Below are 25145 nucleotides of genomic sequence, written 5' to 3'. Positions count from 1 at the left end.
GATAGTGGTGCGTTTGTACATGTGTCATCTATCCGTGTGTTCAGAGGCTTCTCTCAGTGCCACTCAGGTCAAATAGGCCTCACTCTTCCACACCTGACTGAATAATTAACAGACCTGTTTTTAATAGTGGTGCTTCAGCAAGCGCGCACCTCATTGAACACTTATTTTTGTCCCGGTTTGGTTTTGCATACCTAGTATTCACAAAAATAACAAGCGGCTTTGTAAAGGGATTTGATGCAAATGGACAGAATCACCCGGCTGACACGTGACTAACAGATCATCTTTTGACACTGATAAAGTACGCAGCTGAAGCAAGGCGGGAGCGTAGCAGACAGTGTCTGTGAGGAGGAGCTCCAGAGCGAGAACATCATGACCTCCTGGCACACTGATGCAGAACCTCATCAGTTCTCCTTCCAGTGCCAGACCAGCAGGGGGCAGGCTGACTCGCGCTTGCTTCAGGAAATAAAGACACTTCTTCACAGCGTCCTTCCAACAACTTCATTTATTCCAAAGTCGTGAAAAGAGGCTACAGCCATGGGAGCTATTACAGATATTGCTTTATTTACACTGTGGAATCTAAGATTCTGTACAGACAATAAGACGAGTTCCAAATCCAAAACGTCTTGCAGAAAAACAAGTGGCATATTTGAAATCTAATGCCATTTATTAAGTATTCAAAATTGCATCATGGCTTCAAATCAGTTCCTACAAAAAAGGACTTTTAAAAAGAAATACTCTGATTTATTTCCACCCCCATTGTTTGAGAGAAGAGGTGCGAGAGGTGGAGACGCTCAGCTGTCAGTAAACATCTGATAGTTTAGTAATGTAAAAGTGGACTGTTCACTTACTAATGGCTCTCCCATCTCTGACACCTGTCAATCAATACTAAACAATAACAGTGTTTATTCATTCTGACATCAAGAAATACTCGTTTCTAAATGTTAAGTCTTTTCAGGAGACATAAGGGAAGACTTTGAGAAAGAAGATTGAAGAAACATGCCACATGAACACAAATGCTGAATCCACAGAAAAGGACCGAGCCCAACGAAAGGGACCCGTCTCATCCAGAGGAGACGCCGCCGCCGACATTATTCATTGAACTGAGGGTCTCATATTTGACCGTGACATTTTTGTGCAGGCTTTTCGTGTGGATTCAGCAAATGCCTAATAGGTGAAGATGCTACAACTGCAGCGAAACCACTCACTCACTCACTCACACACACACACACACACACACACACACACACACACACACACACACACACACACACACACACACACACACACACACACACACACACACACACACACACACACACACACACACACACACACAGGTAAAGCTGTAGCCCTCTCAACCTGAGAAAATGATTGTCGAGCATACAATTTTAGTCAGTTCCACAAAGTAAGAAAATGACTAGGAGAAGTAATTGATCACATGGCCACACTAGAATACAAAATAGATCAAAGTAAAATCAACTATAACAAGTAGTGCTATGTTTTATACATATTATACACAAGTTAGAAGTCATCTCTATGGACTAGGAGCTCACCTGCTGAGTTATCACTTTAGAATGCTAATGCTAGTTATACGCACTAGGGGGGGGGGGGTATATGTGACAGGGTCGGGGTATCTAAAGGGGGCGCTATTAAAACCTTCGTCTTTGCTTGAAACCCTGTTGTAGGTTTTGCTTCATGTATCCCAGCTGAGCTGCAAAGAACTAAAGGTGGTGTTTGATTACGTTTACAAAGAGACACTATTGTGCAGCTGGAAGCCTCCAAATCAAAGAAAGAAAAAACAAGTTGTGAATCAGTAAAACTAGCTGCCAGTTGTCGACGCTTCATAACCCGCTGAGAGATTAAAAAAAAAAAAAAAAAGATGTAATACACGTAAAGTTTTGCAGGTGAGCAACAGACTAGCAGGTCTGTTTGATGAGGTGCACGGCATGATGGGTAGCGTACGCGCAGGTACTGGAACTCCTCATCGCTCTCGCTCCCTGGTTGCCAGGCTACAGGGGCCCTTTGAACTGGTTCCCGGAGAGGTGCTGTCTGACGGACAGCTTTGATCCTGCTGCGTCACCCAGCTTTCGCCACACCACCTGCAGACAGAAGTGGAGGGAGAGAGCGGCTCACACGGAGGACGGCGGCGGAGGGGAAGAGGAAAAAAAAAGGACTTCTTCAAGAGCGCAAGCTTCAAATGTTCACTTCCACTTTGAGCTGCAGAGAAACAGGAGAAACGCGCGCACACACACACACACACACACACACACACACAATCTCTGTGTCTCTGTGAGGCTGCCGGCTGGTGCTGAGAGAGGGGCCCCCATGGCCCCCGGGGCCCCCCGTGTTATCACAGAGGTGCTATTGTAGTGCTCCCCAGGCTCCCGGCCTGTCACATACCTCCCGGAAAGCCCCGCTCCCCGTTTTCCTGTCTAATCAGCGGACCTGTTAAATGGGGCCGAGGGGTCTTTCGGTCCCAGCTGACAGAGGTGGAGGAGATGGAGGAGTGGGAGGGCGGAGGAGAGGAAGAACGGAGGGGTGTTCTTTTGCCTGCCGCTCCGGTTTAATTGCCCCCGGCAGCTCAGCTACGAGTCTCTACTTAGGGCTGCCGGCTGAGAGCGGCAATGAATGAATGGGTGGGAGGGAGGGAGGGAGGGGAGGGGCGGGGGGGGGGGGGGGGGGCATGGGACACTGGAGCGAGTGTCGTTCCAAACCCAATGAGTGGAGACGAGCCGTGCTCATTAGTGGGAGCAGCTCAAAAAGTGACCTCATTTGCAGCGAGCGGACGAGCAGACGGACGGAACGAACGGAACGTCGGTGCAGATCAGAGGAGACGCGTCGGGGGGGGGGGGGGGGGGGGGGGCGCGGGGGGGTCGCACTTACGTTGCACATCTCTCTCACAATGGCCTTCTCTTTCTCACTCAGGTCGTCCTCATAGTCCTCAGGAACCTGCTTGTCCAAGTTCTCATGGACCTCCAGCACCTTATGACAAGTGAAACCATCGTAGTTATGTAACAGAGGTAAAGCAACCCTTCAGTTTACAAATGTGCAGTTGAACTCGTTTTACCCTACAAAAGGTTTTAAACGTGAGTCAGAGTGTCGCTATTATTATTATGAACGGGCTTCTTTAAAACACCAATAACTCATTCAGGGATGTCCAGCATAATGCATTTGGTTTCATTTGAACCTTGCAATCATTTAGCACTTGTCGTCATGGTAACAGCACTAGACCAATATGATTTGCTGAATGAATGTGAGTGTGAGTCTGAAAGTGGTTCAAATGAAAAGGAGCAGAGTGGATGAACACGGGTGAGAATGAGCGGCTGCACAACCTCAATGTACAAAAAGGACTTTAGAATGTCGTCTTCAGCTGCGGGTGAATGTTGTACCTTCATGGCGTGCACCACAGCCTCGGGCTTCTGGACGCAGGACAGGTAGCCTGTGGCTGGAGAAGACTCGCTGGTTGGGAGACGGCCAGGACCCTGTGGGTGGAGGGGGGGGGGCACAGCAAAACCATAAGAGCAAGAACAGGAGACATCTGCCCTCAATGGGTTTAACTCGAGGAGTCACTGAGCTGTAGCGTAGCTCGGACGATGCCCCCCCCCCTCGCCCCCCCAAACCCCTCTTCCCCCCTGGTGGTTTTCTCCCCCTCCCACCACGTATTCAACTTGCAGCCAGCTGCTACCTGGCCGGTGATTCTGAGCGGGTGTGATGGGAGCGGCTTGACTCATCCTCCCCCCCCCTGGTCCGCGGCAGACGGGTGAGGGGGGGGGGGGGGGGGGGTTGGGGGGGGCACACAATGGCACCATTGACTGTAAGCTGGCACCGGGGCCCTGCATTAGACACAGCTCCCTTGCTCGGTCAGCCCGGGTTCCATTGTCCGCTCACTGCGCCCTCTGACCCCGTTGAGGTGCCAGGATGGGCCCACACACCCCACCAGCACGGTGACGACCGAATAACCACACTGGGGGGGGGGGGGGGGGGTTGAGGGTGTCCCGTGTGTGCAGACTGTAAAGCCCTCAGAGGAAGGTTTGCCACTTATGACTTTGGGCTATAAGGAATAAAATGAATTGAAACCAAGAGCCGCGTTTTGTCTGTTCAAACACAAGAAAAATAGATTTGTTTTTGAATGTCTGAATGTCCGTTTTCAATTTACATTGAACCTTTTATGAAATTCATGTGTTTCAAAACGATCGGAGAAAGACCGTCGACATAAGTAACCTTTGAGAGGAAACAGAAGCCCTTTGGTTTTCATGTGGAACTTGTTGTTATCCAGTTATATGGTGATGAGTCTGCTCTCATGATAGATTTCATCCATGAGCTTTGAAATCAGGGACAAAAGGAAAAGGTTGATACGAATGCATTGACCCGCTGTGTCATTTGAATGCACCGACGACGCAAACCTACTTGTCTACTCAGGTTCCGTAAGAAGTGTTTTCGAATCTTAATATTGATCCGCTTTGAATCATTTCTGATGTAAGAATTGAATGTATTGTGCATCTTTTACGCCGTTCGCTCTGTACACTTGACATCCTCTGACATTACAAGTATGTAATGTAATCCTGAAGGTTATCCCGCTAACTCAGTTAGCCGCAGAAAGGGGGCCCAGGTTATGTTTTTGTTTGTTTACTTTGTGCTGAGTTGGACGAGGAAGAAAACACATGTGGCGTTTAGTGAAATTGACATTTTCAGCAGACGTTTTCCAGCTCACAGGATGACCTCACGCGGCACTTCAATCCACTTCAAACATCTCGTTAGATCAAAAGTTCAGACGACCAGCTCATTGATAACAACAGCACTTTAAAGCCATTTCCCCTCGTGAAGACTATTGAACAGCACGAACCTCCGTGAGGAGGCGGCCGCGTGTCACAGGGCTGTGACCTCACACTGCGCCCAGGATGAAAACCACACGCAGACCTTCACGCCGCAGAGAGGAAGACCTCCGGTTGGTGACTGCAGACACTGGCCGGGTGAGCGGCTTGTACGGGATTGTCAAAGGGGTTTCAATTCTAACAGGAAGAGGTCGAAGGTCGGACCCCCTCGTCTCCCGGTCTTAGATCCTCTTCGCCTTCCACGCTCTCGGTTCTTCCTGTCGTGTGTGAGAGATAGTGGTCTATCTGGTGGTCTGTGCGGGGGGGTAATTAAAGGGGGGCGACTGGGGCTCAGTGGAGAGCAGGGTTGTCCTTTAATCAGAGGATTGGCGGTTCGATCCCCGGCACGACCACCCTTCTATAAATAACTGAATCTATTATTATTACTACTGATCTACTATGACTGTTAAAGTGCTGTGACCACTTTAGGCAATGTCAGACTCGGCATGTGTAGCTCCGGATGTGTGTGCGTTGGGTACTGACCTTGTGCATGGCGTCCTGGCGTTGGGGCAGTGATGACAGCTGGGACTCGGAGTGATAGAGGGTCATTCCCTTCCTCAGGGCACGAAGGTCACCCGGGTTGGACTGATGGCAACCGAACACACACCAGAGATAAAAGGCGTTGATAAAGACACGTTCGCTCATCGTTGTTCATGCGAGCAAGAAGCAGAACAGGATCTTTCCCATAGAACGTGGTTGGCGTGATCGGCTAGTTTTGAGCCTTTTTTTAACCTTAAACCTAAACTACATCATAACTATAAGAATTCACATCTCATTAATTCACATCGCTAATTCAGATTCTTCCCTGGAGTTCTTGTGCTTTGTCGCCTCACAGGTTTCTATGGATCATGGTTCTATCTGGACCCGGTTTCTGCTTCCTGCAATGGCCCCGCTGACCCCCGCTGCTGCTGCCATTATTAATATCATTATTAGTCTATTTACTACTATTACTATCATCGTAAAGCACCATTATCTCATGGTAGTTTTATTTCGTGCTGGTTGTTCCCGGACTGGTCTTACACCTGCTTACTCTCAATATTTGAATCATTTCTGTGGTGTGAATTGAACATGCTGTACATCTGTTAGGCTGTTTGTTCAGTATACATGACAATCATTGCATTCTGTTAACCCTACGGAGTAAGTTCCACCTAAGGTTTCTTTTTTATCCCCATTTTGTTTTAGTTTTTTCATTTTGGTTTGTTTTTTTCCTGTGCTGATGTGAAGGTACATTTTACATTATACTTATTGTTACATTTGAGGCCTGATTGATAATGATATATTGTTTCAAAAATTGACACAATGTCTTTACTTCAACACAAACAATGAGGATCCATTATGTTTAATGAATCATGGTTTGTGTTTTCAGTTATTCTTTACGCTCCTGTTATTATTCTCGCTCAACTGTTTTTCACACATAACCCCCCATAACGCTATAATATGCAATGTTTCAGTTGTTCAACATTAGCTAAAGATGACGTGTACGTCAGTGTATGTCAAGGTCCTTAGTGATGCTGCTTATAGCACATTAGCTCTCTCATTTATTGAGGTTTTCCTCATGCGCTGCACTTGGGCGAGTCCTAGGATTCATCCTCGTTTAGAGACAAAGACCACGGCTTCCTGGAGGCGCCCAGCTTCTCGCGGCAGGCAGCAACACGGCAGCTCCGCCGGCCCGCGGGACATTTGTCGCGTCGCGCACTCGGCCACGAGTCGCGGGCGAGTGAACGCGTGACGTCCGGGAGCACCCGGGCAATACGCGGCCCAAACGAGGAGCGCGCAGACCTCATGCCGCGCAGCCCGTTAGCGCTCACGGCTTAGTGTCCTGCTACTGTCCGCTAATGTTTTACAATCCTCCCACTGCTTTATGTTTCCATATTCACGCGTTGAGTTCTGTCTTTGTCATTTCTGAGCTACGGCCTATACGTCCCATCTGTAGGGTAATGTAATCTATATAAACGTGGGGCTGCACGGTATCCATGTCAAATATCCGTATCACGGTATTTAGAAAGATTCTGCCGGTATCTCGCTATGTGACGGTGTTGCTTTTTGCAAGTAAACACGTTAATTCATTCACCCCGAAAAAAAGGCCGCAGCTAGCCGACAGCTGTTCGCCGCTCGCTGGCCAACTCGCTCGCAACTGGCCGACGAGTTAGCTCGTTAGCGGGTTAGCTCGTTAGCCTGTCGTGGCTGCTAAGTGTTGTAGCTCCTCTCGTGGGAACAAGTTGCGTTGGTGCGTCTCTGGTCTCTCGTTGTTCCTCCCGTATCGCTCTTTCACGTTTTTTCATGTAGCAGCAGAGTTAACATTACTTCTTGTTGTGAGCTTTACCCAGCATGCAGTTCGGCGGGGGTTTCTTACCGCTGCACGGTATACCGTGTGAACCGGTGTACCGTGCAGACCTACATAAACGCATTATCCATGAAATGAATACATCCGTCAACTAAATGAGAAGACTTGACCTGGACCACTGAGACTAGCGAAGCTATTCGACTGACGGACTCCACCCAACACCACCCGTCCTTCCATCACCGTGTTCTTGGTGCAGACAGAGAGGAGCTGTAGGAGTTCTGAGGCACGGGAGTGACGCTGGATGCCGTGACACAGTGGATCATAGAACAGAAGATGAATACAAGCCATGTCAAGTCCTCGTGTTGGTTTCCCTTTTAGTTTTTTTACCGTCGTGGCGGGGTTAAGCCTTGCCCACCCACCTGGGGGTCGCCACCCCCGATTTGAAACCCCTGCTGTAATCAATCGAGTCATCAGTAATAAAGTAAAACTCAAAGATAAGCTAAATTAGCGCACTAGCTGGAGCTACAACCTCCACGGACCTGTTGGTTCCGACTTCATCTGATTCTGTCATAGGAAGCATTAAATTGTCAGAGTCAGATGTTTAAATGTTAATGACAAGGTGGAAGCCCCGAGGGACACTTTTGTTAACTCTCTCCCTTCTCCTTCACGCACGGTGAGAGCCTCCACCCAAGGTGGGTTTGGGGGTCGACAGTCCAGCGGTAAGAGGCTACTGCTTCGTTCAGGCTCAGCGAGTTCCACCCGACCGGTTTCACAACAGGAAGTTGGCCAATAGTTTTATTGAGGACACTTAATCCATTGTAACGGTTATTCAGCCAATCAGAGATCCCGACAAGCCAGGACATGCGGGTATCATTTATGCACAACGTAGTATTCATTCACCACGGGCCCCATGTGCCACCTGGGCTTGTTCATTAGCATAGCATGCTAGCAGTGCATATGAAAGTATGCACTGTATGCATATATATGAAAGTATATTTCTTTCAATTTTTGTACAAGAAAGAATGTAAGCACAGCATTCTTCTTTAATGTTGCCATGAATCGGCACGTACAGTATGTAAAAGTCTTATTAGCTCAACATCACATTAACCATTGTACAGGTGAGCTAATATTGTGTCCACCTCCTGCATATTAGAAAGCAACAAAGTCAAAGCTGTGAAACGTCCCGGCTCAACAAGCAGATCACCGATGTTTCAGAAAACTACCTTTTTCGTATAAACTATAAAGATCTATACCAACTATACACCGAGTGAGAGATCAACATTAGAGTAAATATGCCCATTATTGGATTATCTGGACAAAATGAAATGGTAGCAACTGTATTGTACATCCACATACGATACGGTTTACAGAAGTATTCTAAAGAAGGTGTCAGGAGGACTCCACATCTTAATTATTATTATTAGCCAACGCATTCATTACAATTCATATCAAGTTCCACTACTGAAAGAAGATACTGATCCAAACCTCAAATCGAAGCAGAGAAAAAGAAAACAGAAGGACTGTTAATGGACTACTAGGCCGGGTTAAATGACTCGTCTCGCCTGCCATGAGACCATGTGTAGCACATAATCGTAGCACTTAGCGCCAATTATGAGGAGCGCTCGGGTTTCATATCAGGGACTCCAGCGTACGAATGAATCTGCTGGGAAATAATTGGTGAAATTGAATAGATTTTTTTTAAGGCTTTGATTTAAACTGAGAAATTCCCGAAAAGGGCTTCAAACCAACTGAAGGACTCAAACAGAAAGATAACAACAGGTGTATGAATCTATTCCAGGCTCTTAATATCACCTAGAATGAATGAGCGCTGTTCCACGATGTAATCCCCCAAACGGGCGCCAATTAATATGTTTCAGTTATAAATGAATCGTACATAACGTGGCTGTGTGGATGCAGACTGAGCCCCATATGAACCAGGCCGATAACCCACCTGCACTCACTCAGCCCTCCACATGTGGGAGAAGTCAAAGGAAGGTCAACTTTGTGAGAAATGCTTCTTTCCTCTCATACTCCCTCCTCTGATCTCCCCCCTGCTCTCACGGTTCACCTCAAGGTCTAACATGGCTGCTTGGAAACTGAATTAAACATGGGTAAACATGTTCTCCAACTCGCATGGATGAGGGGGAGTCCGATAATTGCACAAGAGGTGCTTAGGGAGGGTAGAAGTTCAAATAGTGCTGTGCTGTGACTCGGTATCTATATTTGTGTGGCTCACCTGTGAGAGGAGCTTATTGTTATCATCCTCGAGGATCCGCACTTTGCTCTCCAGCTGCCTGATGTAGTTGGAGGAGGAATCTGGGGCACGGAGGAGAAGAAAAGAGGACGGGATTAGCATTTCAAAAGAGCTCAAAGGCAGACACGAGCACCGGAGCAAAAGGACCACAAGAGGAAAGAAGAAAATGTATTCCTCCAGTAGTCTCTAAGATATGTGCAATACCCGTCCTGTGATGGAACAATCATCTTCTAACCGAGAACCCTACAGACAACAATTATTACTTAACAATTCATGAGTATTCACGGGGGTCTGTAATAAATTACCATAGCTAGTAGTTATGTGTTTTACTTCTCTTGTCTATGCGAGTATCAGCAGGTTAATAAGATGTCCCGATAATCAGTCATCTTCACCCCCCCCGTGTTGTACCTGGTACAAGAAGAAAAACTAGTCGCAGGCGGATGTGAAAGGTCAAGCACCAAGATTAGCTGAGCTTGACCCAACTTCTGACCTCATACTCGACTGGAGCCATTTCACAGTCCGGCCCAAAATTCTCCTGCGAACACACGTAGCTGTCAGAATTAAGATTTGTTGCACGACGGCTTCTATACGACTCACAAACGACTGGTGGCCTAATCGCTTTGCAGATTCCCTCAGCTGTTATTTGTGCGTTAACAGGAATCAAACCCGCTGAGTTCAAACCAGGGACACGAGCCGATTGAAGTGTGGAGCAGCAGTTTGACACGGCGGGGGGCACAGAGCCTGTTATCTAAAAAGGCATGTTTAATTTACAGTGGGATCAGAAACAGAGCTACGCACAGGAACCGCAGTCTGGCCGCTTGCAGAACACGCCGCTGCACACGCAGCATTATTCCATTCTGCCGTCTAAGTGGAAGCAGAGGGACGGAGAGCAGAGTGGGTGATGGGGAACTTTAACAACCTCCCTTTGTCTTTAACTCACCCCAACGCGTCCAACCAGACTGTGTAACCTAGTTTACCTGCACTTTGCAACCAGGGGGCTCTGTTCTGAAAACATACAATGTTTTTAACACGCACTCAATCACAGATGATAGCGACACCAATGTTTCCCCCATTTACAGCATGTTTCCATACCAGATAGTGAGGTCAGCCTGCTGCAGAACCGTCTCTATTTTCCATACCAAGGGATGTAGATGGAAACCACATGTCGCTTGGGTTCGGCCTGAGAATGATGGGCTGGCCTTTAATACACTCGCTCGCTTTCTAAAGACATCAGGTCGGACTTATACCAGAGACGGCAAAGAAATGAGTGGGTTTCCACAGCTGAACAGCAGACGTGTGATCCACGCAGTGCAACCCTAACCCTAACCCTAGCCAGGGCCCCGCTTCTTACCTACCCTAACCCTAACCCTCCCAGAAGCAGCCCAAAAGCTTCGTACCATTTCTACAATTCTAATTCGATTACTGTAAAGCTGCTTTTACTTTCCTTGTAGTTTACACGTAAAAGAAAAAACTCAAAACGTTGCGTGTGCTGATGTTAAACCAGTACGTCTGTTTTAGATTACGTTACAGAAATAATGACAGACATTGCGTCACGACTATTTCCAATTTGCTCGAATCCGACGCCTTTTCCCAAGACCGGCAGAAAGGAGTGAATGCCAGCAGCGCCTAACTGGGCCTGCAGGCCCCTCTGTATCGACCAGTCAGACGGCTGAACGGCGAGAGGAGGCGGCGCAGCGGCCAGAGCTGGTAATCCCCTCTTCCTGCGTTGTGACCCTTCTAATCTGGATTCATTTGGTGGCCTGAACTGCGGCCAGATCTCAAGCCGATTAGGATGAAGGTTCCTCAACCTTCAGTCGCCGTCAGCACACTCCAACAACCAAGGGGGGGGGACGGCAAACAAATTCTCATTACTTGGTTTCTCCGTGGCATTTGGACCATTTACAGAGATTGAGATCTCGCCATCAGTAATCCAATAAACTCAAAAGTCCCCCCAGTCTGTCCGGCTCATTTCCTCGTCTTCTTAAGAGCAAAGGAATCAAATGCTAAGAAAAGCAATCGAATATAAACAATGGTGAATTGTTCAGGGCCCCTCTGTGGCAAGAGCCTGAGTCGTCTCCACATCCCGCAGCCCCCCCACCCTGTCCAAGAGCCTTCCATGTGCCAAACGGGTTAGGCCAAATCCCAGAGCACATCACATGATCTGATACAGAGGTCTTAAGTATGTGTGCATTTTGCAGGAACAGGTAACCTGCAGAAAACACCTGGACCCCTCAACTAAACTGCTCCCTGACTCCCCTGGAACTCCACCTTGTTATCCCCTCCATCCCTTATGCTTCATGTATCATCAACGAGCACCCAGGTAGAGGCAGTTAGGACTCATTCAATTTATTTTTATATGTATCTGCAGAGGCAGAGAACCAGAGGGACCTCTGCCTCTGCAAAGCACAAGTGATCTCTACCTCTGCACAAGCGTTTACCCAATTAACCGAGCAGATGCATCTTTATGTGTGTGTGTGTGTGTTTGCTTATGCGAAGGACAAAAGGGGGACGCAGACAGTGGCGTGATCCTGTCCCCCTCTCTGCACGTCACATTGCATCACGTCAGTAGTGCTGTGACCCACTTCCAGTAACAAGTCCCTCCTCAACTTTCCCCCCCTCCTTCTGTCGCATCACTTCACTCCGCCGCAACTTTTCTGTCCATTGTGCTTCTTTTCTGCTATTAAAAAGTGGACTGTGGTTTTAGACACATTGGACAGCTTAGCTTTTTGGGCGTGTTTTTTTCCTATTACCATAACGCAACAAGTTCAACAGAAGGCTTTCTGGGCCAGAAAGATTGTAGCAGACCTCGTTCATCCCGGACAAAGACTTTTTGTCCCCTTCCCTTATTTTTAAAAATTTGATCTGAAGAGAAGAAGTCACTAAAGAGAAATTCCTGTACATGTAACAATAAACAGCTTCTGATTATCTGGAAAAACAAAGAGGCGACTTCGAAGAGGAACGGAGGGTCTACACAGTATTTATCCGAAATGTCAAACTCATTCAACAGTAAAAAAAGAGCTGCACGAGTTTAATCAAATCTACACTGTGCCCCTTAAGAACCAAATCTGTGTGTTTTAAGTGTCAACTAAAAAGACTGTACAGCTCCAGATGTTGTCCCCTTTCTCCCGATCCAGGCAACCGCTGGCTTCCCTTCGACCCCCTGTGACCCGACAAGCATCAGACTTTTGCTTAAACAGGGGAAATAAAGTCTGCGCCCCTTTTGCCTCGTTATTGTTGCTTGCTAATGTTTAACTCACATTTCCATATCTGGAATGAAACGCTCTCTGACAGCAAGTTCATGTGATGGAACACACGACCCAACCTCATCAATCCCATTCAACGATCAGTCTGATATCCCATTGTTCTGTGTCCCACACCTTGTTAAACATGCAAAACCTATGTAAAATGCACACTGCGCCTGTGTGACATTAATGACTTGATCTAACATATATTGCCCCGCTGCGTATACTCCACACTGCATCCAATCTGCAGCTTAATATAGATAAGTATAGTTTTTTTGGGCCATTTTTAAAGATTGATCTTCCGTAATTCAGTGTTCTGATTTGGGATAATATGGCCAACTCAATGTTTTGGGATAGTTCAGTCATTTCCTTCTAGTTGTAGTTGGCCTTTTCCTGTAATGTGTCTCCAGGGTGGGGCAGCGGGAGTAACTTCATTGGAAGTCAATGCACGTCACTTCTTCCGCAGCAAACTTGGACGTAAAAGTAGAAAAACCTGATGTGAACATTAGTGTTGATAGTGTTCAAATTATACCACATACACACACACACGAACAAATGCATAATGGACATTTAGATCAGACTGATGGGAATGTTGTAACCGAAGCGAAGGACCGACCTCCACGTTAAAATAGAAAAAGAAGGTCCTGCTTTCATGTTTTGGAGTCGCAGCTCTCGGCCCATAGAAGCACGCAGCGCATTGAAATCTGCTTTTATTATTCCTGGCTCGGCAACAGGCTTTCATCTCCTCTGCTCAGCTTTAACAGACAGGGATTTTCTCTCAGCACTGTGGGTGTGTTTGAAGAATGAAACATATGGAGCATTTGTAAGATGAGGAATTCATGTTGGTGGCTTGGCGGTGCAGTGTTTCTAAGGTCGCAATGGGGGCGGAAGGTTTCCGGTGAATTTCCGTAAACATTCCGCTCTTTGTTCTTTGAAATAGCGTGCTTTTATTACTAGGCTATGTTGTCATTATGTTTGTATATCAGTGGTATAAATGGTCTGAAAATATAAGAAGAATTTAACGCAATAATATCGCATATCGCAATAAATGTTGGTGCAATAATCGCACAACAAAAATGTGATATCGTGACAGCCCTGTGTGCGTGTGTGAATCTGTGTATGTGCGGATCAGTGTGTATGTATCCATCATTCATAATCAGAAATTCAATATATTGAAGAAGTGAAACATGGAACATCCAGGTGTCTAAAGCGCTGAATAAACTTTACGAATAGCCGCTTTCCCGAGATCCTCCGCATCACCGTCCGAACGCGTACCACTCGACAAAAAGCACAAGACTTTGCATACAGCGTGTGAGACTTTGCATACAGCGTGTGGTGTTCACACGCTGTATGCCATCGTGATGTGATAACGGTTCCTGGCGATCTCTCTCTCCCTAACAGAAAAACCACATCAATGGGATCTCTGAGGAAGAGAGCGGATATTTTTTCTGGGGGCGGGGCATGCTTATCCGGCTAACTGAAGTTAGCCTGCTCTGGGGCAGATTCAGGTTTACGGATGTGTTGCCATGGTGATTATGTCAAACTTGCTTCGTGGAGATCCTGAAAAAAGGATTAGTTAGCCAGGTACAAGGGCCGGGGCCACGGGGAGATCAGTTTTTTAATCATTTGCTGCTTGTCAACAGGGCTTATTAAACAGCCTCCGTTGGGATTTAACTCGCCGATTGGTTGACGACGAGCAGAAGCGCGTCAACGCCGGTTGGCTTTTGCGAGGCAAAATATTTCAACTTTGGGGCTAATAGGCAATTAGTTGCTTTGCTCGTTTCGCGTCCTTTCCACGTTTTTTGCGCACCGCGTTGAAAAACGTGCTTTAGCCGCAACCATTCGCGTCCGTGCTTTGACTTTGCATGGAATACACATGCGTGAATAATGTGCGCAGCATTAGTCCCCAGAGACAGCGACATTAGAATTCTCATAAATACTAAAACCGGCACAGAGATCAGTATAAACCGGTTTGCTGCTCATGACAACCTCCTCATTTATCCCATCGAGAAATTGAGAGACTCCAGCAAAACGTGAGTGTGTCTTAGTACTGTCGCACATCTAACCTCCCCCCTCATCCCGCCTCATCCCCAACCACCTCCTTGTCTCCTCAGCTCACGGTCACCACCCTCACGGAGTCAGCAGACGCCTTCACACGTCTTCTCGTAATGTGTGGGGGGGAATTTATAAATAGTACTCATGTGAACTTTATGTCAACAGCCTCGCGAAACCCTAACCCCCAGAAAAGTGGACCGCATTCAGCACCGACAGTTCATTTTTCTGATGATCAGGCCACTAGAGCTGGTGCCATTAATCTTTTGATTAGGCTACAACAATGGGAATGTGGCAGCCTGCTGGGCTTAATCCCATGGAATCAAAGCGGTGGGCTTATATTTAGACCTCTCCATTAATTACTGCGCATGTGGCGGCGGCCAGTCACTGTGAGACAAAGCAGAAAAGATTAATGACGTCTGTCGTCGGATGGCTTTTAGGTCTCTGATTGACAGCAGGAAATGTGCGCGTGTGCACAAATATTTTTGTTGCAGGCAACTTTTCTTATCCGTCGCTCACATCTGCATTGAGTAAGAGAAAGTCACTTTCTAGGGTGAACAATGTCTTTGTGTGTTTAGTATTTTACAAAAAAGAAAGCTTAAGAAGGTCAAAAGGTCAGAACGATTGGCTGGTCTGAGGATGGAACCCTACATTCCTCTGGCCCAGTCAACCAGTGCGACAACCAGAATTTCTGTTAAATTGCTGGAAAACACATTCTACACAATGCATATCCTTGAAGAAATGACAGTATTCTAGATCTATTTACACGGGATGATTCGTTGTTACTTGTGCTTTAAATAACGTTCTTTAAAAAGGTCAACCTGAAAAGCAATTCCACTGAAACACAAGCATACGGTAGATATGTAACCTGTGACCGTCACGATGTCCTCAGCCCCACAGACGGGTTCTGCAGAGGAGGCTTAACGAGACGCTTGGTTTTCCTTCACAGCAAACCCAACGCTGGGTGTAAACAAACACCAGAGGGCATCGTGGGTAGAGAGTGTCGTCGCGGAGCCCGCGGCTCTTTTTAACCTCATTCCTCTCCCCGTTACCACGGTTTCGCCAGCACAAACCCCATGGCAGCTTCATTTGCATGGATCTACATACTTCCCCAGTCTGTTTGACTGCCGAGCTGCCAGAGGTTGTGCTTATTTAAGCAGTCCAACAGGCAGCAGTCGCATGGTGGGGTAGAACCCTGAAACACCTTCATTATCGACCTGTGAAAATCTGCAAACTCAGGCTTCTTCCAATCTTCCTATAGCGGTTTCATTACCGTTTACATGGGAATAACTGCCTCGGATTCCATTCAAATGAAACTCATCTTGAATGAGAGAAAAGAATCATCCATCCACTGATGTCATCTGGAGCTTCACCAACTATTACCCCGGCAATAGTGGATCAAAGGGATCCCACAGTGCTGTTAGCACAGTAATTGCCACCAAGACAAAGAGATCTTACATTGGATCGGTCCACATCGACTGTCATCCTGTCCCATCCAGCTGGGGAGGGACTGATATTGGACCTTCTATTTCTACAGCCTTCAACTCGCCCCGCTCACACCAAGCGAAGGCACTCAGTCATCTGCAAAGAGGCGCTGAGAAAGACAGGGAGGTTCACGCAGCACATACTGCGGACGCAAACAAGGCGTAGTAGCTCATTTCACATCCCGTGTGAAGCGTTTCTGTCGCGTGAATTGAACCTACGGCACCTTCTACGTTGTACGCCGTTCTGTAAAGATGACACTCATTCAAAAGCGCGAACCATTTGCTTCGCTTTGGGTGCGAACGGACCATAAGGCTTCTTCCTTATTTTCTCCCCGTTGAAGTTTTTCCTGTGCTGATGTGAGGGTTTCGGGACAGAGGATGTTGCATGTGTGCCCCCTCAAACATAAAATAAGCTTGTAAGAAGCTGCTGAAACTAAATTGTAGTCTTCCACACCCACACCATGACCCCTAAAAGTCACCCAGCACACCTCCACAGCAGAGGCCACAGTGAAAAGGCGACCGATGAGTCCACCCCAGGAGCAACGCCCCTCTTAGCCTGCCTCCGTTGTCGGAGCCGAGGGGCCAGCTGTCCTTTTCCGAGGTGTGGCGTCATCTCACGGTAGCGATGAGTGACACAGATCAGACATCCGCCACTCAATGGATGTGTCATTGACAATGACCAACGGCCCGTTTGAGGCTTCAGACGTGGTTTGAAGAGTTACGTTGCAGTGAAGTTCAGATGAGGTGCGGGTAAGGATCAGATATTTAATGAAGGCTGGGGAATGCATTTTATCAAGGAGTGTCCTCACAAAGACGGAAGTACAAGGTTTGTGTGAGAGGCAACGCGTGGGTGGCTTCAGTGAGTTCACCCTTCAGTCTAACCTCATTCATTGTTGAAAATGTCACAACCTCAGTGCCACTCCCATCGCCCGCGGGTGTCGGAGCATGTTCCAACGCTACCCTTCAGCCACCGAGACACCGTTTCAAAGTTCTAACTCAATAACGGGCCGCCTAGGGTTGACCGCCATGAATGAGAGTAATCTGAAGACAAATAACTGGCTCCACTTGCCTCCTCTGCCACCATCCAGTTCTACACGGAGAATGAATGAATGTTATTCTCCATCTATCAAGAGCCAAACAGCTGATGGAGTTAAAGAGGATTGAAGGGATCCCCAGGAAAAGCTCCCGTGTTCGTGGATGGTTTCTGCGTCAACATTAATACCTCCAATACCCCGACACGCACGCAAACAGACGAAAGGATGGAATGCGTTTGGAGTTGTACCTGTAACTCTCAGCCATCAATGCTGCCAGTCAAATTTAGCCAGCCAAGCTCTCTCTCTGAGCCCGCATTTTCCCATGATCATCAGCTTTCACCTAAGCGCTTTATGATTGTGGAATCGAGGGCTCTATCCTTTCCCCAGGAAGGATAAATAATGACACGCCCTGATAATATGAGTTCCAGGGAAGAGGGGGGGGCCTTAATGTCTCTTTGATGGAGTTGGACATGCAAATAAAGCAAGTTTTTACAGTAAAGGGGGTGAATACATATTCACTGTTGGTCCGTTCCATAAAATCCCAATGAAATAAATTAGAATTGGTGATTATACCATGTCAAGCCGTAGAAACGGCCAAGGGGGCCGAATACCTTTGCAAGGCGCTGAACATGTTTTCATAAGTAACACAGTGCAGTCTGAAAGAGGAAATGAGTCTACAGAACAGAACAGAACAGAACGTTACCTGAAACCATCACATCCTGAGGATGTAGCAACAACGTGGAGACCGTGCAATTCATTCCAGATGCTGCCGACTCCACATTTTACCACGTCTCTGGAGAATAAAAAGCTCCAAGATATTTTCAGCTAAAACAGGACAAAATGGAAATCTAATAAAAAGGCGTTCAAAGTGGGACCCACGTAAACCGGCCCCGTGCCCACGTTCCACGGAAAGAAAGCCATCTATAAACGTTAGGCTCCGCGTTAAAGAGTCAGCACTTCTAAATGCAAGCAAGGTGTAGACATGTGCTGACACCAGTCTCCAATGTCACAGCGACCCCAAAAAAAAGCTGACAGGCAGCAAAGCCAGAGGAACACATTGTGCCTGGCGGGCCTGGAGAGGAGCTGATGAAGAGGCGTGCCGTCTCCGAGGTGCTGACTCTGGCCGACCTGGGAGCGTTCCACCGATGAAGGTCACTGGGTGTGTGGGTGTGGGCGGAATCGAAATCGCTGAATGGGAGTTTATGGTTGCAACCCCCAGATTGGGTTTTTTTTTGTCGTTGTTCAACCTGGACCCACAATCTCCCGCTTTGCGTGCCCCGTTTGCATCTTCGTCAGTTGTTTCAATTTGACACGTGACACAGATTCACGCTAGAATGCAGAAGTGCTCATTGACGAGAACTTCAGGTCGGTTCTGGACAGCCCGACAATGAGACGGAGGACCTTCTGTGTGGAGCCGGCCCACCCCAGAGGACAGTGCTTAACCAGATATATTATAACTATGTGAGACCTTCAGAAGCGTTTTGTTTTTAGTTCTGCAGTTGGTGAGTCACTTTGTCTCGTGCATCACGTCAGAGGAGCGAAGCTCTTAAAACACACTTTTAAACGTCTAAAACAGAGAAGTACTTTATACTTTTATCTGCTCTCTTAAAATAACTCACGCTCGATTGTGGTTTCCACGTCTCACAGTAAAGCCAGTTTACTAATACAGTGATCCCTCGCCACTTCGCGGTTCACTTATCGCGGATTCGCTATTTCGCGGATTTTCATATTGCATTTTTTTTTTTTTGGTGCATTGTGCTCTGCATTCTGATTCGCTAAAAACTCACTCCCGAGCCGTTCATTACAGTTCTCCAACGTAATCGATGGTGGCATGTCGGTGTACAAGGATCTTTTTGCAAAGAAGAAAAAAGAGCGACAACAGCTGCCTATCACTATGTTCTTCTCCCGAACAAACACACCTGCACCGCGGGCTTCAGAAGAAGAGAACACTGCAGAGCGCAGTCAGGATGCAGCGGCCCAGTCTGAAGAGCAGTGAAACGGCCTACACGCGAGTCACTGTATTTGTATACATGTAATAGTTGCTAATTGTAAAAAAAAAAAAAGTTTTCTATTTCGCGGATTTCACTTATCGCGGGTCATTTTCGGAACGTAACCCCCGCGATAAACGAGGGATTACTGTATTTCATGAGTCACTTGCGTCACGCCCAGTTTGTTTGAGAAGGTTACTTGGAAACAATGAACACACACACACACACACACACACACACACACACACAGAGACGACCTAGCTCTTGCTAGCACTATTCTGCACGGGTCATCCAGCATGGAGGCCATGCCCAAACCGATCCCCATCCCCCCCCTGCTCCGCTCTGCTCCAGTGAGTCCTAGGCGAGGCGTGGGCGAGGTCCACTCGCCCCACTGATCATTGCCGTTGCCTTGGCGACGGAGCGACCCGGCCCCTCCAGCGGCCCACTGCTCCACCGTCAGAAAAGGAGGCGCGGGGAGTCAGATTAGTGCAGACGCAGAGGTAAGTGGCGGAGGTTGGCTTACTCAATCTCCGGTTTGCCGTTGTGACATCACGTTTACGCCACTGGAAGGCGTTACGGGAGGAGCGCGCAAAGCGGAACCAAACATTTCGTGTTAAAAAAAGGCACAAACATCGGATCGGTGACTTTGTGTCTGCGTGACGCTGTAACCTCATTCTGTCGCCGGCGGGAACGGACGCACAGCGGATCAGACGGCAGCGTCGCAGGAACCCAGAGAGAGAGAGAGATGGAGGCCGATGGGGGGGGGGGAAGACCGGAGAAGTCAAGCGTGTCGGGGGAGGTGAAAGACCGCCGAGCGACCCAGACGCGAGCGATGACGCCCGCCTCCCTTTTTCCCACGCAGGACCTCTCCGTGTGTGTGTGTGTCACCAAGAGGAAGGACCCACTTTCTCTTTTGTTTATGCGGGAATGTGGGACGCAGTGACGGGCCGGCTTTTCATCCACAGCAGAGGTCCCCTGTGGCTTCCTCCACACAACCTCTCACACTGAGTGTGTGTGTGTGTGTGTGTCAGCCCACCGGGCCTCCCACAGGCAGCCCGGGTGCTAGATAACACGAGGCAAAGAGATAAACCCAATGAAGCTAATGGAAGACCATAAAAACATGCATGGTACGCTTGCGTTCTCCTTTGTAGCTACAATCCGCGCTGCAGGTTTAAACGCGACCAAATGCAACACAATTCATTTCCTGAATTCTAATAATCCCAGAGGTGTAACTTCCTTTTCATGAGAAAAGTACATAAGTTTGGGGCGAGTCGGCCTTCCTGCAGCACGGAGACAAGCAGCGGAGCAGAAAAAGAAACATCCTATTCCTGCTTTGATGCATTTCTAAGCCCACAGGAACGCTGCACAATGACTTGAAACCACAGCCGAGAGGAAAGCACCATTGTGTCGTTGATCCTCCAGTTTCATTTGAAACCAGATGGAACTCACGCGGCTGCATTCGTCCCTCCGGCTGAGACTCGCCAGGAGGAAGCAGCGGCGAGCGGAAGATGTGCGCGGTGACATTCAGCGACTGGAGCTTGGAAACACTCTGTAACATCTTGAGTTACCGTTAAAACCCCTTATCGTATCTTTTGCGAAGAAAAAATAAATAAAGAGTCTGCATACAAGTTAATAAACGCGTTTGCTGCTGTGGTTTTTATTGGCGGTATTTATTGAAATGATTTCCTCTACCTTAAAATTGCAAGATTACTTTTATCTAAGCTTCACAGATTTTAATTTAATTTAGAAATATATCATGCTGCGGAGATGTCGCTTATTTAATGAAACAAGATTACCTTCTCTAAGTTTAGTTTTTTTTTTTGTTGCTGCTGAAGCTGAAGACGCGAGCGGGAAGTCCCCCCCCCCCTGAGGGCCGGACCGTCCCATTTGTGGGACCGCCTGGTTCGGTCAGAACCCAGAAGGACCCCCTGTCCAGGTCGACCGCAGGAGGCCGGGTCCTCCGGATGGACGCAGACGGCGCGCCCGATTCTTTGCTGGTGGATTGTTCCTGAGAAGCAGCCTGTTCTTTGAAGCAAATAAACCAGCTATTAATATCATGCAGGAATTAAAAGGATAATGGAGGTCTGTTGCGTAACAAGCGAGCGGTCCGGTGAATTCAGGGCCTCGTGCAGTTGTCCCTTCAGGAGGAACAATGTGAACAACAAGTTCTTGAGGACCGCGGTTGAGTTTGACGCCGGCCAGCAGCACAGACCTGTTTGACCAAATACCAGGACCAGCAGTCCACCCACATCCGGAGAAACCGACTAACTAACTCACTCGAGTGCATTCCCATCACGCCGCTCCGTCACCAGTGAGGCGCTCGCCTGAAAAACACTCACACGCCCGGTTCAAAGATTTGAGCGGGCGCCTTTAAAGCCGTTTGGCGGCCAGGAGAGTATGCGAGGGGGGGGTGTTAAAGGTCAACAGGCGTTATTGCAGGGCGGATCCCCCCCCCCCTCGGCTCACGTGGACAACGTCAACGCGTCATGTCTCAGGCGGTCTTTGGCTGGGACCGGGTTGAGAAGCCTGGAAAAAGCAGTCCCCATTAGACCGCATGAGACACAGCGCTGCTCCCTTCAGAACTGAAGACGTTGCTCCCCTCCCACATGTGGTGACAAATTTAATTACCTCCTCTGAGCTCCATACCCCCCCCCCGACATGGCCCTACCAGCCCCCCCCAGTTCCTTCTCCTACACTCCTCTCCCAGTGCCACGTTTGGATGGACCAAGAATATATATTAAACTGTGAAAGGGTATGAAATACAACGTTCCAGCTCAAGCAGCCGGTCCGTTCTCCTCTCGGGACACCAAACATAATCATCCTCTTCTCCTTGGTCCCGTCTGAGTATCAGGCAGTCGGGCAGATGCTGTTCGTTGAACGCCCGTCCCCTGAATGCCCGGGAGGAGACCCCCGGCATCTCCACAGCGTCAGATAAAGCCACACCGAAGACCTCCCAACATGTGCCACTACGTAGATCTGTGCCGGGGGGAAGAATCTTCTTACTGGTCCCGTAGATTCTTATCCGAGCAAACATTTGGGTGGGAATCCAATTTATGTAATAGCAGATTAGGATCAATGTGGTACTGCGTTAATATTGATTGACATCCGAGGCCACGTCAACAGTAGTCCTGTTTCCCCCCCTTGGACTCGTTCGGGGCACCAATCCCAATGCCAATGCTTTGGTTTTAACATGGAATAATGAGTGCGCGTTGTCGTCAGCGCTGATCCCCCAGAGCCGAGAGCCAGAGCCTCGGGGGCATCGGGAGAAACAGCAGCTTAGAGCGCCGCTGGACCGCCAAACACCACCCAGAAAAAAATGTGGGTGTTTCTGGATTACGGGCTCCTCGGCTCATGCGCCTTTCCAACCTTCGTATTGTTCACCTTCACAGTCCTGTCCGATGGAGAACATGTGACCAGTGACGTTGCTGGCTGTGACCTTGTATGTGCTACTGCCTTTCCCTGTAAAGGTGGGAATGATCAAGTTGAGACTGGGTGGAGGGTTTTTTTCTTTTTTCTACCCCACCATGACCAGAATGCATTTCCACATAGCGACTGAGCCCATGTGCAAGCGAAGTGAGGCTTAGTGTCTCCCTGCTCCATCAGGCCGTTTTCATCCCCGCTTGAAGCTTTCAGCCGCGCATTTAGGTCTTAACGCGGGGACATTGGCTTCTGGTCCCACGCCATGCGTTTCACGGCGGACACGACCGCTCGCCGACCACAACAATCAGTGGAAGACACAAAAATACCCCCCCCTCCCCCGTAAAAGCTATTAAGATAAGTCCTCTTCCTTAAGGACCACGAGGGCAGCGACCTAAATCTGTACACATTCAAATGAATGGGAAGCACGGACAGAAGACGCCTCCGCGTGTGTGTGTGTGTGTGTCATAATCACCCTAATCAAGACATTACAGTAAGGTTAAGCCCCCCCCCCCCCCTTAATCCTTCACAGTGATTGGTCAACATATGTTGCCAGCACGATCACATCCTAATATCTACGAGGAGAGGAATTGACGTGTCTTGCGCAATCACACAGAAAAGAAATCAACATTTCTAAGAGGATTCAAAGGGGGAACACGGTGAATCGTATATGGAGATCTTTCAACAAAACCAACAAAAGTGTTGGTCTCCTCGATGGAGATAACATCAAAGAGGCAATTCCACCCTCGTTTAAAGACAGGCCTGACCGGTTGGGCTGTCGGACATGGTCTCCTGGCCCGGTGTCAAGTCTCCCTGTTGGTTACCACGACGGCCAGATGTTTCCCCGGGTGGAGGGGACAGGGTTGCACTCACCATTGAGTCCATTTGGGGTGCTCCTGTGATGGTGCGGCGCTGACAGGTCGTCCATGGACCTCCTCGTGGTGGCGCCCGACTTGCCGTTCTTGTGTTTGTGGTTGTGGTGATCGGGGCTGCCGGCACTACCTGCGCTGGACGTGCTGCTCCCGTCCCCGACGTCCCTTACGGTCCCGGTGCCGCCGTTCAGGTTGCTCAAACTGGACTGACTGTCTATGGAGCTCCTGGAACCCGCTCCATTTCTCTCCTCGTCCAGCATGAAGATGATCTCCTTCAGCTCGGCGTTCTCCCTCAGCACGTCGTCCTGGTTGGCCTCCAGCTCCTTCAGCTTCATCATGTAGGTGCCCACCTCCTTCCACATGGCGCTGGCTGTGTGACGGCCGAAGCGTTGCCACTCGCGGGACAGCTTCTTCCCCTTCTGCCGGTCGTCGTCCAGGAAGCAGCAGAGCTCCCGGAGCTCTTGGTTGTCGTCCTGCAGCTTCTGGTTGATCTCCTTCAGGCTGCGGATTTCGTGCAGGTGCACCTGCAGCCGCCGGTTGACGTCTTTCATCATGTTGCCGTGTTCCAGCATCAGGTTCATCTTCTCGCCGTCCGCCCTCCGGAACCTGCGCAGCAGCTCCTCTCGGCTGCAGCGCAGCAGCTCGTCGGCGGCGGCGGGCTGGCCGAGGTCCCCCTGCCGCCCGTCGGACGGGCTGCCGGCCATGTCTGTCCCCCGGGCGAAGAGGAGGCTCGCTTGGTGTAAACCGGCGGCTCGAAGACAACCGCGACGAGTGGTTTTCAACCAAGCCGGAGCTGCGGGGTCGAATTGCAACGAGAGTACATCGTGCAGAATATCGTTGTAAGTGTCGTTACGGCTTCTCTTCAACGGGCCGATAATGAACAACGGAATAGGAAAAAAAAAAAAGAGGATAAATGTATTTTGGGGATCAACCGCCGGGCGCTGATATTCCGTCAATAGCGGATGCTCGGGGTTAGAAATCGATTACCGGGGATTTTTTTCATCAGGTCCGTTCAGCACAGCGCGCCGCGTCCTCTGGACATCACCCCGTCCACGGCAAACAGAGACAGACAGCCCGACGCACCAATAAGTCCCAGCTGGCAAAACCCGGACCTGAGCTGCGGGGTGAAGCGCTGCTCCGGATAAGCCTCTTTGCTGGGCTCGAGCCTTTCCTCTCAGACCGCTCGGGATTAGCGGCGGACCTCCTCCTTCTGCTCCCGACGCTCGGGTTTGAAATCATTCCAAAGCGATTTGGGCCGACGTGGCCAATCAAGACGTGAGGGAGGGGCGGGGCAAAAGGCAGAGCCATAGATGTGTACACAAAGGCTAGAAGTCTCCTCCGCGTTGCCGTCCAACGGAGTCGGACGTCCGCACACGGCGGCCATCTTGCTACGGTGAGCTCGCTCGCCCATAACACTGTGTTGGTAGTGGTACATGTACTTTTTAAATAACCATAACTTGCTCAATTTTCTAGGGATTCTTATACGGTTTGGTTTTTTATAATCGTCAGAGATGTCGTTATCACACTGCACACTTATGAATAACTATGTTATGTTATAAAATAGAATAATGTTCTAAAATAGGTACAAGATTTCATTCCCTTTACAAATATATATCAAGAAATGCATGTTGTCCCCATCATGTACAT

The 25145-nt window shown here is 48.7% G+C and overlaps 1 protein-coding gene across 1 annotated transcript; it reads right to left on the bottom strand.

The window, feature by feature from the left end:
* Positions 1-483: 483 nt before the first annotated feature.
* ccdc85cb (coiled-coil domain containing 85C, b) lies at positions 484-24769 on the bottom strand. Its single transcript, XM_040160807.2, has 6 exons — positions 23500-24769; positions 9392-9471; positions 5355-5456; positions 3390-3482; positions 2884-2982; positions 484-2099 (listed from the first exon to the last, which is right to left on the bottom strand). The coding sequence occupies exons 1-6, from the start codon at positions 24200-24202 to the stop codon at positions 2010-2012; spliced, it is 1167 nt and encodes a 388-aa protein (XP_040016741.2). The 5' UTR covers positions 24203-24769; the 3' UTR covers positions 484-2009.
* Between the last annotated feature and the right edge of the window lie 376 nt (positions 24770-25145).

This window comes from Gasterosteus aculeatus, chromosome 18 (genome assembly GCF_964276395.1).
Source record: "Gasterosteus aculeatus chromosome 18, fGasAcu3.hap1.1, whole genome shotgun sequence".
In the NCBI taxonomy this organism is placed as follows: domain Eukaryota; kingdom Metazoa; phylum Chordata; class Actinopteri; order Perciformes; family Gasterosteidae; genus Gasterosteus; species Gasterosteus aculeatus.
This window is presented reverse-complemented; position numbering and strand designations above follow the sequence as displayed.

Coding starts and splice junctions, on each gene's coding strand:
- ccdc85cb (XM_040160807.2), bottom strand. CDS start 24,202: ATGGCCGGCAGCCCGTCCGACGGGCGGCAGGGGGACCTCGGCCAGCCC. Junction 9,472..23,499: donor CACCCCAAATGGACTCAATG/GTGAGTGCAACC, acceptor TCCGTGCCCCAG/ATTCCTCCTCCAACTACATC. Junction 3,483..5,354: donor GCCAGGACGCCATGCACAAG/GTCAGTACCCAA, acceptor CTCCACCCACAG/GGTCCTGGCCGTCTCCCAAC.